The sequence below is a fragment of the Sylvia atricapilla genome, chromosome 8, assembly GCF_009819655.1.
Source record: "Sylvia atricapilla isolate bSylAtr1 chromosome 8, bSylAtr1.pri, whole genome shotgun sequence".
NCBI classification, from domain to species: domain Eukaryota; kingdom Metazoa; phylum Chordata; class Aves; order Passeriformes; family Sylviidae; genus Sylvia; species Sylvia atricapilla.
In genome coordinates, this window is record NC_089147.1 from 33,714,905 (window position 1) to 33,731,946 (window position 17,042).

Consider the following 17,042-nt stretch of genomic DNA (forward strand, 5'->3'; position numbering starts at 1 on the left):
GAAGGTGACCAGGTTGCTGATTTAAACAAATAAAAAGGCAATGAGCGTGAGAGGGAATGAATTTGGGTTTGCTTAATGCTTGCAGCCAGGTCATATGTTGACTACTCAGCATCCAAAAATTCATTGGTAACTGTGAAGTATTTGCTTTCTTTGGGCAGTTGTGGACTCAAGCAAACCTGAATTTTGCCATGACCGAACAGCTTTGCTGCAGTCGGTTACTATCATTAAACTTGGTAGAATCACACACTGAAAAACATGGAAAGGAATGGGCTGCAGGTCATTTACTTAATTGCATTATTTTTGTATTGAAATCTTCACTTAAAATAAAACACAGTGATGGTTTAAGTGAATCTGTAAGAAATATTTTCTAGATTGACTCCTCAAGCAACTGCTTCAAATCATACCATGATGTTTCAGTGCAAAGTTCCCTCTCCCTCGTGTATAGAAGGCCTTTTCTTTCCTGCCTAAGTGCTTATGTGACAGCAGGTCTGTACTCTCTAGAGTGATCCTTGGTACTGTTTCACTGCTTGCATTAGTCTGCTCTCACTGCCTTCTTGGGTACACGGGATGGGGAACTGGCAGACAGAACAGGGAATATTTTAAAAGATGAGCTGTGGTATTCAGACAGTATATTTGCCTCCTGTTCCTCGTGAAACTATTTGCTGAGAGCAAGCCGGTGAGGAGCAGGAGCAGCGTTTTCCAGAGGAGCCCTGTGGCCCAAGTAACGCTTTGTTGCTCCCCAGGACTACGATGCGGATATCATGGCTGTGGTGAACGACACTGTGGGGACCATGATGACGTGTGGCTTTGACGACCAGCGCTGCGAAGTCGGCCTCATCATCGGTAACTACGATGGGGGCATGGGCTGCTCTGCCTCTGCCTCTGCCTGGCCAGCCTGGTCAGCGCCTTCTGCTGTCCTTTCCTCCAGGCACGGGCACCAATGCCTGCTACATGGAGGAGATGCGGCACATCGACCTGGTGGAGGGGGACGAGGGCAGGATGTGCATTAACACGGAGTGGGGCGCCTTCGGAGATGACGGCTCCCTGGAAGACATCAGGACCGAGTTTGATCGAGAGATTGACCGTGGCTCCCTTAATCCTGGGAAGCAGCTGTGAGTGAGGCCGTGAACATTTCTTGTGCTGTTTTCTGTTCTGTGCCCCATTTCCCACTTGAGTTAGGAATTCTGCGGTTCAGTAAAGCTTTGCCTGTGGCCAGGCAAACCTCTGGCTGGGCCAAGTCTTATGGTTGCACAGCTGGGCTCTGCTTCCCAGTGTTGCCCATGGACTCCTGGGTGATTGCTGTCCTCTCCTGCAGGTTTGAGAAGATGGTCAGCGGGCTGTACATGGGGGAGCTGGTAAGGCTCATCCTGGTGAAGATGGCCAAGGAGGGGCTGCTCTTTGAGGGGAGAATCACCCCTGAGCTTCTCACCAAAGGGAAGTTTGAGACAAAGCATGTTTCTGCCATTGAAAAGTGAGTAATCTATCAGTTTTCACTTCTTGGGCTTCACTGTGACTCTGAATGTTAATTTTCCCGCTGCTTTTGCTTTGTGGGGAAGTGTGCTGCATTGAGGGTGGCTGCCGTTCTCTGCTGCCTGCACAGAGCTGGCATGTGGGGATGCCCAGCAGGACAGCCCATGCCCTCCTCCCCAAAATTTCTCCCTTCTTCTGTGTTGGGAGGAGCTATAAAGTCTGCCAGTCCATGCAGCTTTCCGGGTACGAGCTGTAGTACCTCTCTCACTGCTCACACAGTTACTACCCCGCAGCTGAACATGGGAGTGAGCTGGCTTAGTGCCTCCTAGCAAATACTTGTGTTGCTCCTTGCTGTATCCCTAGGATTGCTGGGCAGAAAGAAAACAAGTGTGACAAGGCAGAGCATTCAGTCTCGTAGGCAGGGCTGGGTGCTGCACAGTGACCTCTGAGCTATGTGCCAGTTGGTTTCTTAGTGTCATTACCCTTTTGGCCAGTACTTACAGGCTCTTCCCCCTCTGCTTTTAAAATTCACATCACTGGGATAGTTTGTACCATAGTCATTGGGCTGGATTTTCTTTTTGAAATAGCAAGTATGACACCAAGGGAACAGCCAGTAACTTCTGTAATGCCTGTTTCTCCTGCCACAGTTTACTCCTGTCCCTGCAGACCATGTTATCTGAACGGCTTTCCATTAAATGTGTGTTAATTTGTCTTAACCACAGAGGTCTTGTGTTGTGGACCTAGGTAATGTTGAACAGCAGTGCGAAAAATGCAGTTATTGAGAAATTCAGTTACTAAAAGGGAAAAACCTGTCCCGAAATCCCACCTTATTTCTGGAAGAGACACTTCAGTTATAAGTAGGGGGCACATCCCTGTGCAGCTTCAAATTTCTAGCTGGTGCTAGCAACATAAAGAGGCCTTAAAAAGATGTATGGAGTGCAGTTAGGGATGGCAAGTTATGTACCCCTTGTATTTTTGTCTGGGAAATGACCAAGCTGCACGAGGAGAAGTTTTGCCAGAAGATTTGCTCTCAGGCTGGATGCTAATGAGGGAAAAAACAATGCAAGATGCAGAGATTCAGTGGCGTTGTAAAAGCATGAAAAGAGACCCATTAGGATGAAATTGCTTAGGCAACCTTTGCTCAGGGTTTTGTTTTTTGCACAGGGCTTTAATTTATCACGACATGCGAAGGAATGAGTGTGGGATTGGGTGTGTGCTCGGGCCTGTGCTGAATTGTGAGGCTGGTGCTTCATGCTCGAGAGAAGCCGTTTGCAGGTTAAAGCATCACTGTAATGAAAAGGCATTTTAATTCCTCCAAGCCCTCCCCGTAGTGTGGCTGCTGTAGTACCTGGAACTGCATTGTTTGTAGGTGGCATGTTTGCACCAGGCTTTAGTGGAAAGCTTTTCCATCTATGAGTGAATGAATGAGAATATTTTATTTCAAACCTCATAGAGCTTTCTAGTCCAGATCCCTAAGAAATGTTCTAACTTTCTCAAAGCTGATGCAGGGACACCCATGTTTGGATGTGCCTCAGTCCTGCAGTCCAGGACATGGCCACTCAGGAGTGCCCTTCACTTTGCAGGAGCAAAGAAGGTTTGAACAAAGCCAAAGAGATCCTGACCCGGCTGGGGGTGGAGCCGTCCCACGAGGACTGCATCGCTGTCCAGCACGTCTGCACCATCGTGTCCTTCCGCTCGGCCAACCTGGTGGCCTCCACCCTGGGCGCCATACTCAACCAGCTGCGGGACAACAAGGGCGTCGGCCGCCTCCGCACCACCGTGGGTGTGGATGGCTCCCTCTACAAGATGCATCCACAGTGAGTCCCTCTGCTTCTGCCACTAACACTTCACCTGCTACGGGCTCTGGTTGGCAGAGGGGTGAGCATGGTGAGCAGGACATCGCCCAGGCAGGCTGAGAGATGAAGAACCCAAAGCATGGGCGTGTGGGGGTTTAGGTCTGAGCTGGGGAGCTTGAGGGGAAGGAAAGATGTCTTTTAAATGAAGAAAGGAGCCAAAACCCTGAGTAACTGGATAGTGCAGTGTCAGGGAAAACTATGGTGGTCTGAGTAGGTATCTTAAGATATCATCAAGAGACCTCTTGGAAGGAGAGTTTCTTTGTTCAATGTACTACTTTGTGCCCTTTGATTGGGCTGTGAGGAGACCTGCATTAATTCACCTTCATCTCCATTTCCAGTTTAAAATACCCGTGCCTAACCCTATTTTTGCCAATCTCTTCTGAAGATGCACTTGGAAACCAGGGAGGGTGGGAAACAGTGCTTAGATTTCTGTGACCTATAAAAAGCCTTTGTCTTGGTTTTCCCCCATCTTGAAAGTTACATTTTTAGTGAAACAGGTGTATAGATTTGTGTAGAAATCAAAAAATTATGTTTATGGGGGAACTTCTGAAAGGAGAAGTATGCTTAATGATTAATTTTCAGTTTCTCATTATTTGTTGAAAAAGATATTTTCGTCTGGTAAAGAAAACCATAGAATTTCAGCAAACAAAAAAAGTTTCCAAGAATGCTGTTCTGACTAGCTTTTCCAGATTGGGCAAGGTCTGGGGATTGTTAAGATCATAAACATGGGCAATTTTGGTTTCTTAACTGTTTCACAAACCATCTAAACCAGTGAGTTCAGGAGAGGACCCCAGGAGAGGGAATCGGAGCAGCATCGCAGCCAGGGAGTTTCTCCCATCCACAGTCATGTTCAGGGCATGAGGCTGATGCTCTCCCCTGCTTTTTACTGGCTTTGCTTAGAAATTCAGGAGGAAGGAGGCTGTGGGGAAGAACTGCTCTTCCCGGGCAGTTTTCCTGCTTGGGAGGCTGTAGCTAGTTTGAGCATGGTGAGTTTGCCCACTGCCCTTGTGTTGGGTTGCTGTCAGCAGCACAGATTTTGGGGTGCGCAGGGCAGATTTTGGGGGGTGCACAGTGCAGATCTGGAGGGGATGCAGTGCAGATTTTGGGGGGCGCAGTGCAGATTTTGGGGTGCGCAGTGCAGATCTGGAGGGGATGCAGTGCAGATTTTGGGGGGCACAGTGCAGATCTGGAGGGGATGCAGTGCAGATTTTGGGGGGTGCGCAGTGCAGATCTGGAGGGGATGCAGTGCAGATTTTGGGGGGTGCGCAGTGCAGATCTGGAGGGGATGCAGTGCAGATCTGGAGGGGATGCAGTGCAGATCTGGAGGGGATGCAGTGCAGAATTTGGAATGCAGTGCAGAGGCCAGGCTTGCATCCTCCCCTCCCCGCAGGTACGCCCGACGCTTGCACAAAACCACGCGGCGCCTGGTGCCCGACTCGGAGGTGCGGTTCCTGCTGTCGGAGAGCGGCAGCGGCAAGGGAGCGGCCATGGTGACGGCCGTGGCGTACCGGCTGTCGGAGCAGCACCGCCTCATCGACGAGACCCTGGCTGAGTTCAAGCTCACCCACGAGCAGCTGCTGCAGGTGAAGAAGAGGATGAGGGCGGAGATGGAGGCGGGGCTGAAGAAGAAGACTCACGACACGGCCAAAGTGAAAATGCTGCCCACCTTCGTCCGCAGCACGCCGGATGGGACAGGTAGAGCACGGCCTCGCTGCAGTGAGGATGCTGGCTCGGCTACAGGGCGCCCAAAACGGGCTCCCAGTGTGGGGTTTGGTGAGGCTGAGCAGATCTGGTGCAACCAAAGAGGAACCTCAGATCTCAACATTGGCCCTGTGCTGGTTGCTGCAGTTTGGTCCTGTGTCCTTGCCTCAGTCAAAGTCACAGCTTGAGGGGAGAAAACCCCAGCTGGGATCATAAAACCACAACTCGGATTGTAAACCCAAACCCATACGAAGCCTGTTCGCATTACTTTGCATTTCAGTGTGGTTGGCCAAATTTCAGCTTGCTCTCTCAGGGAACAGTTGTGTGGGTCCTTTTTACCTTCGTTGGTTTAAAGGAAAACAAAATAATCAGAGCAGCAGCTATACTCTTCCCTTGATGAGGATCTTTCCAGCTGAGTTTGTGGGAGATTTTCTATCAAAATACTTTCAGAAAAGCATTTATTCAGATTTTACTTACAGTTCTTCAAATATACATACATATTCTTTTACAGAGAATGGAGACTTTCTGGCACTTGACCTTGGAGGGACAAACTTTAGAGTTTTGCTGGTGAAAATCCGCAGTGGTAAAAGGAGAACAGTGGAGATGCACAACAAAATCTATGCCATTCCCATAGAGGTGATGCAGGGAACAGGAGAAGAGGTATTTGTGTTTCTCTTTGGCTGCACTGCTGCCTTTTAAATAACTCCTTAAGAGCACATAACATGTACAACTTCAAATATCATGAATTTCAAATATCAAATATCATGACTTTTCTCTTTAAAGCTGTTTGATCACATCGTTACCTGCATTTCTGACTTCCTGGATTATATGGGGATAAAAGGCGCACGTCTTCCTCTTGGCTTCACCTTTTCCTTCCCTTGCAAGCAGACCAGTCTGGATGCTGTAAGTTCTTGAGTATCTTTTGAATCTGCTTCTGTGCTTATGCCAGGCCTGGTTTCTCTGCCTTCATGTTATCCACGTGACACTTACAGGAAGGTCGTACCAGGGGAAGGTTCATGCGCTGACCCTGACTAGAACAGCTGCTCCTATAAATAGTTCCTTTAAGGGTAGTAATGCAAATGCTGCTCAGCCCATGGCTGTGACAGATAAGAGCGTTTAAAGTTTCCATGGTGGGTCATATCCCTTTTTTAAGGCATTGTGGTTTTTTTCCAACTGTGTAAACCTGCTGGTCTGTGACACTTCCCTGGTTTTGCAAGCAGTAAGCAAAAGTCCATCCCTGCTACCAGTGCCTATTCCCAGCTGAATTCGTCTCACTGGATGCAGTGGTTGCACCAGAGTCTGAGGGCTGTGTCACCCTAAGGGTGACAGCGTGGCCTTCAGCACATCTCTGACAAAATGGACTTGTGTTCTTTGGACTTACGTGTTTAACTTCTTCACTGCCATGCACTTACACTAACCTCTGCAGCTGTTAATAGTTTCCTGTGTACATACCTGGGGTTTCTTTTAAGAAAGGCATATTTTCTATAACACTTTTTTGGGGGTTTGGAGTTTGTTGTTCCTGTCATACTTCTTTAGTTTGTTGCATTGCTCTGAAAATTTAGAGCCCAATTGCATTTAGTTGTTCTAGATGCAAATCCGACATACTGAGGAGATGTTCCTTTTCACAGAAACTCTTCTGTGAAACATCACACTAAAGTGTTTGAAATGTTAAGCGTACAGAGTAACATCTGAGTCCAAGCAACTTGATAACCTATTTTCTTTCTTTATAGGGTATCCTTCTCAATTGGACAAAAGGCTTCAAAGCTACAGATTGTGAGGGAGAAGATGTGGTATATTTACTTAGAGAAGGAATTAAAAGAAGAGAGGTGATTTTCCTCTTTTTTTTTCCCCTCATTCTACTCCTCTCCAGACTTGACAGACCTTGTGAGTCAGGATGGCTCCCTCTCACAGGATTTGTGTTCTTTGTAGACAGAGGCTGTGCCTCCTGTCTTGCACAGAAGACTGTTTTTCCCCAGAAGCTCCTAACTTGCCACATTTGTCAGAACTTTCAAGGCTTCCTTCAAACTCTGTGGCGATTTCCACGTGCATGGAGAAAGCAGGAGTTTTCAAAATGCTGATTGTAGGAATGCAGCTCAGTGCGCCCTAAAGGACAGTTTTCACCTCCTCTTCTTGATCTTGAGAAAGCTTCAACCAGTTTAGCCAAAACTTTCTAGGAAAGGGAAGGGAAGAAAAACAGCCTGAGAAGGGTGTTAATTTTGCACAGTTTTTATCGGCCAGTGAAAAGGAAGTCTTAAAAACTTTGTTACTGGGATTGCAACATATTTGCTGTGATACTGAAAGTTTGTACCATGTGCCCATATGTAAAAGAGAAGTGCTCGAACATACCTAGGCCAAGGAGAACAGCCAGGGATATACTTCATTCTGAGACAGTCTGTCGTAGGTAGAGCATATACCTTTGCTGCCTGGTGGTAGATTAGATTCCTGTTTGCATGTGTGAAATCTGCATGTGTGAAATCAGGCAGGTGATTTCAGTTGTTTGTTTCCAGTGTGTTTCTACAGCATCCCCTTTGGTGTGAGGGACTGCCCCTAGCCCAGAGTTCTCACTACTGTTTTCTCTCTCCCAAAGGAATTTGACTTGGATGTGGTGGCTGTGGTGAATGATACAGTGGGCACAATGATGACTTGTGCTTATGAAGATCCAAACTGTGAAATTGGGCTCATTGTGGGTACGTGTTAGAGCTGCTTTTTGTTAAACAGCACGTCCACACATCTCTCTGTATTCTCATGGAGGCATCCCTGTGGTTAACTGAAGATAAAGCTAAGATATCTAGGAGTAGGAGAGAACAAAATTCAACAGCCGGCTTAGTTCTGTCCACAGTCAGTTGAAATAAGCAGAGGCTGTGACGCACGATAAATCCTGCCTGTTTTTTCTGGTAAAGGCACATTGCTGCTTGGGAGGAGAGCAGATATGGGCTCACCTGCTGGGGTGTTCAGGTGCCCACAGCTTTCCTCAACCATGTGGTCTCTCAGAATAAAGTTGCAAGGTGCAGGCACAATTGCCAAGTGGCATGTGGTGGAGAGCTCTGCTAGGCTGAGTGTAGTGACACACAGCACCCTTCCCAGCAGTGAGACAGCTCAAGTAATTCCACAGGATGCCTGTGCAAATGCCACGCTTGGGGAGCCTGAGTCACGGGGCAGTGTGAATTCCCAAAGCTCTCCAGAGAAATGAGGTTTCCATGGGAGAGAAGGGGACAAGGCACCTGCAAGCTTTAAGAATGCTTTCAGTTGCGAGGTGCCTTGTAGGAAAAAAAAAACAAAACACCAATTTCTCCTCCAGACAGTTGGAAAATGTCCAGGATGAGTCAGCACAGTGCAGTGTGGGTAGGAAACCGTGTCTGCGCAGCTCCATCAGTGGCGTGTTTTCAGGAACCAGAGTTCCCTGCAGGAAGGACAGTGTGTCCTTGGGGTGCTGAGAACATCCCCTGGGGACCATCCACTGCAGCTCTGCCAGATCTGCTGTGCAGCCAGCGTGTCTGTGTGCAGAGCAGGGGGTCAGAGGTGGCCTGAGTACCTCTGGGATAATGGGAATGAAAGCCAAAGGCTCTGGCAGCTCCCTCTGCCCTGCCTGGATTGCCTGGCTGATGGCACCTGGGGGAGGTTGGGCACTGCTGGCAATCCACAGTTGGATTTGATCTGGTTTGGTCCTGCAGACTTGGCTCTCAGCCTGAAAACTCAGACACTCCCCTACCAAACCCTGTGCTGTGGCTCAGCTCTCCTGCAGCAGGGGAGTACTGTGGGAGGATCTATTTCAGCCCAGACTGTATTGATATGACACCCTAGAACAATGGCAAAGGAAAGCAGACCTGCTGTAGCAACTGGTGCATAATCTGGGATGCGGGATTAAATGAGAATTTGTTAAGTAATTTCAAGAGAACTTTTGCCCTGGTAGCAGCTAAAGCTGCTTGTCTTTGTTAATAAAGCTTTACTCCCTAAAGACCTCTGTGTACATGGAGCACTTTGCCACACTCCTTAGGATCCTCTTTAAGAAATATCAGATATGGCCTCATCTCAACATGGAAGTAACCTTCCTGCTGGAGAAAATAAGCAATTAAAATCAGAACCCCCTCCCCCAAGCAATCAGCTGGTAAAACAACCCTTGCTGCATCAGAACTTGCTGAGGCTTTCAGTTCAGCACGTTTCCCCCTGAATTCTGTGGGTCCATGGGCTTTATGGAAGATGGTTCCCAACTACAAAATCCAGCTGTCTGCTTCCTGCTGTTTTGTGGTCAGAAGCATGTGAGGTTTTGTGTGCTGAAAATGCTGTCCTGCTCTTCCTCCCTGCAGAATGGGACCCTCAGCCTAGCTGGCCTGGGTGAGCCTTGCTTTCTGAGCCACCCTGAGCAATGCACCACAGCAGTAATGTTCTCCCTCAGTTTAGGACTGTTGAAGAGTCAGGGTTTTGGGTTTTTTTTTTTGTGATGTTTCAAATGATGATTCAACTACTTCTTTCAGAAAAAAACCCAAAAAAAACATTCAAGAACTCCCAGAGGGTTTGTCAGGGCTTGGTGCTGGCTATCGTGTTGTTTTGCTCCAACCCAAGAGTAACTTTGGTGTTTCTTTCAGGAACGGGCAGCAATGCCTGTTACATGGAGGAGATGAGGAACATAGAGATGGTGGATGGTGAGCAGGGGCGGATGTGTGTGAACACCGAGTGGGGGGCGTTCGGGGACAACGGATGCCTGGACGACATCAGGACAATATATGACAAAGCAGTTGATGACTTCTCACTGAATGCTGGAAAGCAAAGGTACTGCAGGATAAATGGTGTGCTGTGCGTGTAAGCCAGGCTGCCTTAAGTGCTTTTAAGAGAAAACTGGATTTCTCCCAGTTGAGAAAGGAGAGGTTAAGAGGGGAAAATGGCTGCAGTCCTGCTATCCTGTGGGATCTCCTCTTTCTGTGCTTTTCCTGGACGCTGCTTTTTTGTGACTTATTTGCTTTCATGGGACTCCACAGCAGCACTTTCGGTGAGGACTTAAAAAGTCGTGAAATGATGAAGAGACCCTTTTTCTCATCCCGTGCTGTACTGAGGGGGATAAGATGGCCAGCCATTCTTTTGCTCTGTGTCTCAGGTTAATCTCTTTTAGCTGAACTCTTTGTAGAGGGCTGTGCTTGTGGAAATCCTGAATTTACACCAGCTGGTATGGTTAAAGCTTGGAGCTGCTTACTGTAAAGCAGTCAGGAGCTCTCTAGCAGTTGCAGCCAGCTCTTATTTCAGACAATTTTCTGGATGGGATAGGTAATTTTAGAGGACCTGCCTTTCTTGCTCCTGGAGTTTGGTCCCCTTTTTGGGATTAAGCTTTTGTTTGGGCTTTTTTGTTTTGTTTTGTTTGCTTCCCAGTCCCCTTCAAGAAAAAGCTGACGAGGTCGTGCATAGTGGGCTGAGACTGTTGCTTGCTAGGACTACAGTTTTTCATCATTTCTTTTCATCAGTACTTTGATGCCAGGAGCTTTTAAAAAGATTTTGTGGCTGGAGTAAATCTGTCCACAAAAACCTGAGGAATACAGACAAATTGGCATGTCCCATGGGAAGCTCTTTAGAAGCTGAAGCTCAAACAGACCCAGAGGGGCAAACATGGAGCAAGCCTGACGCAGCAGCAGAGTTGGCATGGAGTAAGCAGCCAAAGACAGTAGCAGAGGCTGCCAAGGGAATAATTTATTCCAGAGATAGTTAGGCACTCAGGAGGGAGGACACTTGCTGGGTACAGGCTTGAGAGTGTTCATGGTATTAAATGGACTGCATGGCCTGCTTCCAGCGGGATGGCGCACTGGCCTCTGCTCAATCCAGGGCACAAACCCTGCTGCAGAGCTTCAGGAGGTGAAATAAAGGATGCAGCAGTGAATGCTCTTCTCAAAAAATGGAACTGTTCAGTTCTTGTTGGTAAGGACACAATTCAGACCCCAAAATGCTCTATTAAAGTGACAATGATGGTGGAAGGAAGGGAGTACCAACCATGGCTGAGACCTCCAAACAGAAAAAGCTCAGTAGCTCCATGCAGCAAAATTACAGGGAAACCACAAAGTACAGTCACTGCGAATGCAGTGTTTTTAAGGGAGTACTGTGCTTCAAAACCAACCCTGTGCACATATATATATATATATATATTTATATCGATAAAGGATGAGAAAACCCATGTCCAGCCTGTTCACAGGACCACTGACCTGCAAGTTGGCAAGCTGGTAGTCCAGGGTTGGTTTACGCTCTTCAGCTGGAAGAATGCTTTCCAGTAGGAAACCAGTTTACCAAAACCCCAGGGAGGAACCAAGTTGTCTTGAACCCCCTCTCAGCCCCCAGCTGTGCACACAGGACCCAAGCTTTCCACTTGGAGTCTTCTTGCCTCAGCCTAGAGAGAGGAAATATCTTCCACCTGCAGACCTTTGTCTAGCGTGGTATAAGGAGCGTCCCAGGAGTGATGTTTAGCACTGGCACCAGGGGCCCTGTGTGGGTAGGATGCCTGGCTGATAGCACACCTGTGATGCTACGTTTGCAAACATGGGCAGGTTCCCTCTGAGCTGCACAGTTGTCTTTCCTTGCAGATATGAGAAAATGATCAGCGGGATGTACCTGGGGGAAATAGTCCGCAATATTTTGATCGACTTCACCAAACGGGGTTTCCTGTTCCGAGGCCAGATTTCAGAGACACTGAAGACCAGACATATCTTTGAAACCAAGTTCCTTTCTCAGATTGAGAGGTAAGAGCACTGCAGGGGAGGCTGCTTAGAGTGGAAGAGTGTAGTAGTGTTCGTCTGGTGACTTTGCTGGATGGGAGGGACAGGTGGAGAGCATTGCTTGCTTCTCTGAAGAGAATTTGGGTTTCAATCTGTGTCTGTGCAGGAGGATTCTTTACAGTATCAACTGAATTTCTAGCAATGCTCACTTCTAAACCCTGGGAAGGGCTGTCAAAGATTCCCTCGATCTATCATTTTATTTCCTCGTTTGGAAATCAAGCCGTTTTCCTGGGCCCCTTGTGTGTGTTTAGGTGCAATTGTGGAATTGAATGAACACTAGCTGAGTGAGCACTGCTTACTGGGTGTTTTTGTGCTTTTATTGCTTGGATTCTGTATTTTAAAGCAATCTCTGAGGCTTTGTGTGGGAAAAAAACCCCAAGGCCATTGTTAAAAATATTTTCCTGGAATGCTCCATGGTAAGGAAAGAGAAGGCAATGCAGAGCTGGACTTGGAGCTTTGTTGCTGCTTGCATACCTCTCCTGGGCTGAAGTACAGCGCAAGGGTGACTGAATTTACATTTCCTGAGGTCACTTGTGCTGTCAGGGGAGGCTGCTGCCTGGCGTGGGTGCATGGCTGCAGCCACCAGTGCAGTGAGGTTTATGGCTTGAAACCTGTAACACCGTGTTTTCCTCCTACAGTGACAGGTTAGCCTTGCTGCAGGTGAGAACCATCCTCCAGCAGCTGGGGCTCAACAGCACCTGTGACGACAGTATCATTGTCAAGACAGTCTGCGGGGCAGTGTCGAGGCGAGCAGCTCAGCTGTGTGGCGCTGGAATGGCTGCCATTGTAGATAAAATTAGGGAGAACAGAGGCTTAGAGCGCCTGGAGATCACGGTTGGTGTGGATGGCACTCTCTACAAACTCCACCCACAGTGAGTATTTGCCTTCTCAGCATCTGTTTGTGCATTGCGTGTAGGTCCTTCCTCTTGATGCTCCCAACTGGACTCTGTCACCTGCTGGAATAAGGGCCAGGAAAAGAAAAGTCTTAATCAGGTGGCTCAGGGCTTTCTGAAGGGCAACGAGAGGATCAAGAACGACTTGTGAAAGATTCTTGGGGTGGTGCCACACTGAAGGGGACACAGCTTGCTGAGTGAGTTGGAAGCTGTCTAGCAAGGGAAGGATCTCTTGGCTCTGGACAGGCAATGACAGAGCAATGCTGAAGTGCCTGGTGCCTCTTTGGAGGATGTGTCTGGTGTCCAGTGGAGAAGAGCTGCTGCAGAACCATGGGGGGGCAGGAGGAGAAGAGAACTAGTGCCTACCTCTAGTGTGCATGGAGGGAGATGAGTGGGAAGGGGAGGACTTGCATGGTCTGTTTTTTTCCTTTTGCTGTGGATTCGTGATCCCAGTGAACCTCACACAGACAGACGGGGCTGGGATGCAAGTGTTTTTTTCTTTAACTCCTACTGCTCCCAGACTTCAAATCCACCCTGGTTTTTTACTTCTTACCCAGATGAAAGGGGGTGCAGTGCAAATGCCCGTAGCAGTGCTCTGCTCCACAGTTGCTGCAGGACCTTCCTCACCCTTGTTTCCTTTACAGCTTCTCGAGGATCATGCACCAAACAGTCAAAGACCTGGCACCCAACTGTGACGTGACCTTCCTGCTGTCGGAGGACGGCAGTGGGAAAGGGGCAGCGCTCATCACAGCGGTGGGATGCAGGCTTCGTGAGGCTGAGCAGAACTGAACTCCACAATCTTGGCCTCAATTCTGTCTTGTGTTTCTCATAAAGCAGCGACTGCATAGTCAGAACTGGTAAAAACCCAGAACTCACTGCTTTATCGGGGGAAAAAAAAATACAACTAATGACATAAAAAAATAGGATACAAGATAGAATGTGTGCTGTTAATAATATCTCCTGTTTCTGGACCCCAATCTGCATGTTTCTTACTCACCTTGTTGGTACCTTCCCCATCTGTAGGTCATGGAAAAAAAACAGTCTATAATTTCTGCAGTTGTCAAAAATCAGTTTTTGTCTGAGACGAAATTGCCCCCAAGTGATGTGCGTTGAGAGCTCCTGTTGCATCGTACCAAATGTGTTCTTTGCAGCATCCCTGTTAAGCACACTGCCAGCACGCTGACCACCAGACCTGGGTGTTGATGCTTTTAAGTGAAGGGGAAGCAACAGTTCCCTCCTGCATTATCTACCTGCTGTTGTTTCGTCTAAAGCAGTTGTGAAAACATTATGGTGTGTCAGCACTGTGCACGCATGTAACTCTATAGTGGGACACGACACCGCGACTTACTCGCTTCCTTGATGCCTCTTGTTATGGTGAAAGTAAACACCCTTGTCCCACAGATCTGGTTCCACCGGTATTCCCCATTGCTTCTGTGAATAGCTGTGTTACTGGGCGAAATCTGTCATGTTTCAGCAAGAAATCCCTAAAGAGCGAAGCCAAGTGGTTGGTGATTGGGGTAATCCAAATCTCCAGACCTCAATTGGTAGATCTATGGTCCCTACACGGCCGTGCTGTATTCTTCTGTCTAAGGGTTCCTATAGAAAATAGTTCCTATCTCTTTTGTTAGTCTGGGCCAGGGCACTGCAGCTGCCCTTCCACCAAACCTGCAGCTCAACTGCGTCCCCTGGATGCGCCTACTTCTGTCTCTCGCCTTAAATAATGGGTATTTGCTTCCACACAGAGCTTTAACCTTTAATGCTGTTCAGCAGTTACTCAGAACACGAACACTCGGCCAAAAGTTAAGCGTGCAGAAAGGAAGAGGAGGGTTGCGTTTAGATCTTGCCTCTGAGGACCCGGGTGCGTAAACAACCCACAAAGCCAAAATTTGGTGCAGCTTATTCCAAGGATGGGAGCAACAGCAGATCATTTACACGTGGTGTACCCTGTCCTCTGTCCAGTCGATGCCATTATTATATTTGCATACCAGTTGCATCACTTAAATTGAGAAGCAGTTAGGAAGGTACATGTCAAGTAACATTTGTAAGTCACACCACTTTCTGCAAAGAGAGAGACCACACAACACTCCCTAATTCCCACTCTTCTACCAAAAATGAATTTGAGATGTCCGCATGGTTTTCCCTGATGCCTTTTCTGGCAGAAAGGAGACGGAAATTTGCAGGCTACTCTTCTCTGTTCTCATTCCACTGCCTAAGATTTGGATTGCCCTACCTATCGATAACATTTCAATATGCATTATGGTGCACTGTGAGTGAATGTTGTAAAGTAACCTGTAAGTCACAAACAGTCATTGCAGCTTTAAGTGTGTGTCTACCTGAAAAATTGCATGCCTAAATGGTTTTGCAAAGGTAGAGGGTCTTTTTACTTTGCACACTAGTAGCTCTGGTACTAGTGTTAAATGATACTTGTGAAAATATTAAACTTTTTTGATGTGTGTTAACTGGTGTTTAGTGGTTCTTTCTGGAAGAGGTGCTGTTGGCTGGTGGCTTAGTGCTTTGGGAAGAGCTATTGTGTAGGGAGAGCTGCAACCTAATCCCAGTGGTGCCTGTGTTTTGTGTGTGTTTTTATTCCCGGGCATTCGGGGTGAGATTCACACAGGTCCCCATGCCTCGTGTTTCCTGATGTAGTTCAGCAGAGGCGCAGCGCTGACAGCGCCCAAATCTTAGGGGCTGTGTGGCTTGTCTGGGTGCACCTCATGCCCTGTCTTGTGCAGGGGGAATCTGTGCTGCAGGAAAACCTCGGGGCGCTGCACCAAGGGCGGTGTGGCTGCTTTAGGCTTGTGATGGATACAGCGTGTCTGTGAGCTCCCTGTGCGCGTAGGGCGGATGTCTGCGGAATCCCGGTGTCAGGTGCTCCTACACCACTGGCTGGCACAGCCTGTGTTGGAGTTGTGGCAGATGAAAGCCCCTTTTGCGTACACTAAAGCGGTGCTTCTCCAATAACCCATTTTACGTTACAGCTTGAATAGTCTCTGACAGCCTTGATGTGCAGCTATGACCCCAGACAGGAGACAGAAGAAGGTGAGAAACTTTTTGGGCGCAGGGGACACATTGCATTTGAATTTGCTTGAAGGTTTGCAAATCCTGTGCCTGCCATGGGCAGTGCTGTAGGGGTGGTGTGAGCCGTGCCTGGGGGCTTGGGTTTGGAGATCCTCAGCGTCTGTGAGCCAGGCTCAGTGCAGGATAGAAGGTGAACGAGAAGTGGAAGTTAAACTTGGTCTCAGGGTGACTATGAGTTTTGGAGATGCTGGCATAGGTCGTTTTGTTTATTGGATCCAGCTCATAACAAATAGAGAGTGAGTTTGTGTTTCTAACTTTTCCTACCATGGACCATAGTTGATGTACTTGATAAGACACGGCAGTTCTTTTCCAAAGGGAGACATGGTGAGATTTTCATTTCCACACTACTTCTTACCCCTAGGAAACTGTTCCAAGTCAATCACAAGCTATACCTGTCTGAAGAAATGTCTCCAATGTTACCCAAGCAATGATTGAGATGTCTTTCTTAAAGCTTTTAGGCTTGGTGAATTAAATCACAGTCCTCTTAACTGTTAAGCTGTAATTACTGCAGTATGAACACAAAAAATCTTATATTTCCTGGGGAAAAAATCATTTGCATACCACTGTTGTAATGTCATCTGCTCCTTACTCCTCTGGGGTTCTCTCAGAAACCTTTTGAATGGGTTTTAAAACAAGCAGACCTTGTTTTGTTTTGTTTTCTTAAGAAAATAGCAGAAGGCAAAATAAAGTGTTTCTGAACTTCTGAACCCCGTTCTGTGCTTTTTGTTCGTTCCTTTACCATAAAAATGAGATTCTTCAAGTGTTTTTCTTTACTGACTGCAGGGACTGATTTGCTACTTAGAGCACAAATAAGCATGCAGGGGAGGGATTTATTGCTGGCCTGGGTGTCGTTATTGCTGTGTGTTATTTAATCCTGTCTATATTTATATGAAGAATTGCATGTACTTAGCATGGAGCATGGTGTTCCTGTTGCCTCATGTATCACAGGAATAATGTGGGCTGCCTTCCACATAACAAGGGCTCAGAGCATCTCTGCTTCCTTAACTATTGATGTTTCTGTGGGATGAAACCTCAGGATCTGCGCTGTGAGTCTGCCAGGGCACATTCCTTTTGGAATGTGAAGAAATCATCCTCTGCTTGCTGCCCCCAACAAGAGAAAGAAAAGCCTTGAGCTGTCGGAAAATGTTGGTGCCAGTCAGGAACTGGAGAGGGGATGTTCTGGTGGCATGTGTGTGACACTGGGGCATCTGGAATAGGCTCTGGCTGGCTGTTTCAGGTGTGATGGAAGAGGGAGGGGGAAGGTGGGGTGCTCAAGATAGGCCTGTTTAGTCTAAAGA

The 17,042-nt window shown here is 47.7% G+C and overlaps 1 protein-coding gene across 2 annotated transcripts in view; it reads left to right on the top strand.

Annotated features, from left to right (window-relative positions):
* HK1 (hexokinase 1) overlaps positions 1–16,451 on the top strand; it is a 42,356-nt gene extending 25,905 nt beyond the window's left edge. For both annotated transcript variants that reach the window (XM_066324346.1, XM_066324347.1), the window contains exons 6-18: positions 744–843; positions 929–1,112; positions 1,316–1,471; positions 3,054–3,287; positions 4,717–5,021; positions 5,539–5,687; positions 5,811–5,930; positions 6,758–6,853; positions 7,615–7,714; positions 9,611–9,794; positions 11,582–11,737; positions 12,412–12,645; positions 13,311–16,451. In XM_066324346.1, the coding sequence (XP_066180443.1) occupies positions 744–843; positions 929–1,112; positions 1,316–1,471; positions 3,054–3,287; positions 4,717–5,021; positions 5,539–5,687; positions 5,811–5,930; positions 6,758–6,853; positions 7,615–7,714; positions 9,611–9,794; positions 11,582–11,737; positions 12,412–12,645; positions 13,311–13,455 (2,163 nt within the window). In that variant the 3' untranslated portion in view covers positions 13,456–16,451. The remainder of the gene's footprint in view (positions 1–743; positions 844–928; positions 1,113–1,315; positions 1,472–3,053; positions 3,288–4,716; positions 5,022–5,538; positions 5,688–5,810; positions 5,931–6,757; positions 6,854–7,614; positions 7,715–9,610; positions 9,795–11,581; positions 11,738–12,411; positions 12,646–13,310) is intronic.
* Positions 16,452–17,042: the final 591 nt, after the last annotated feature.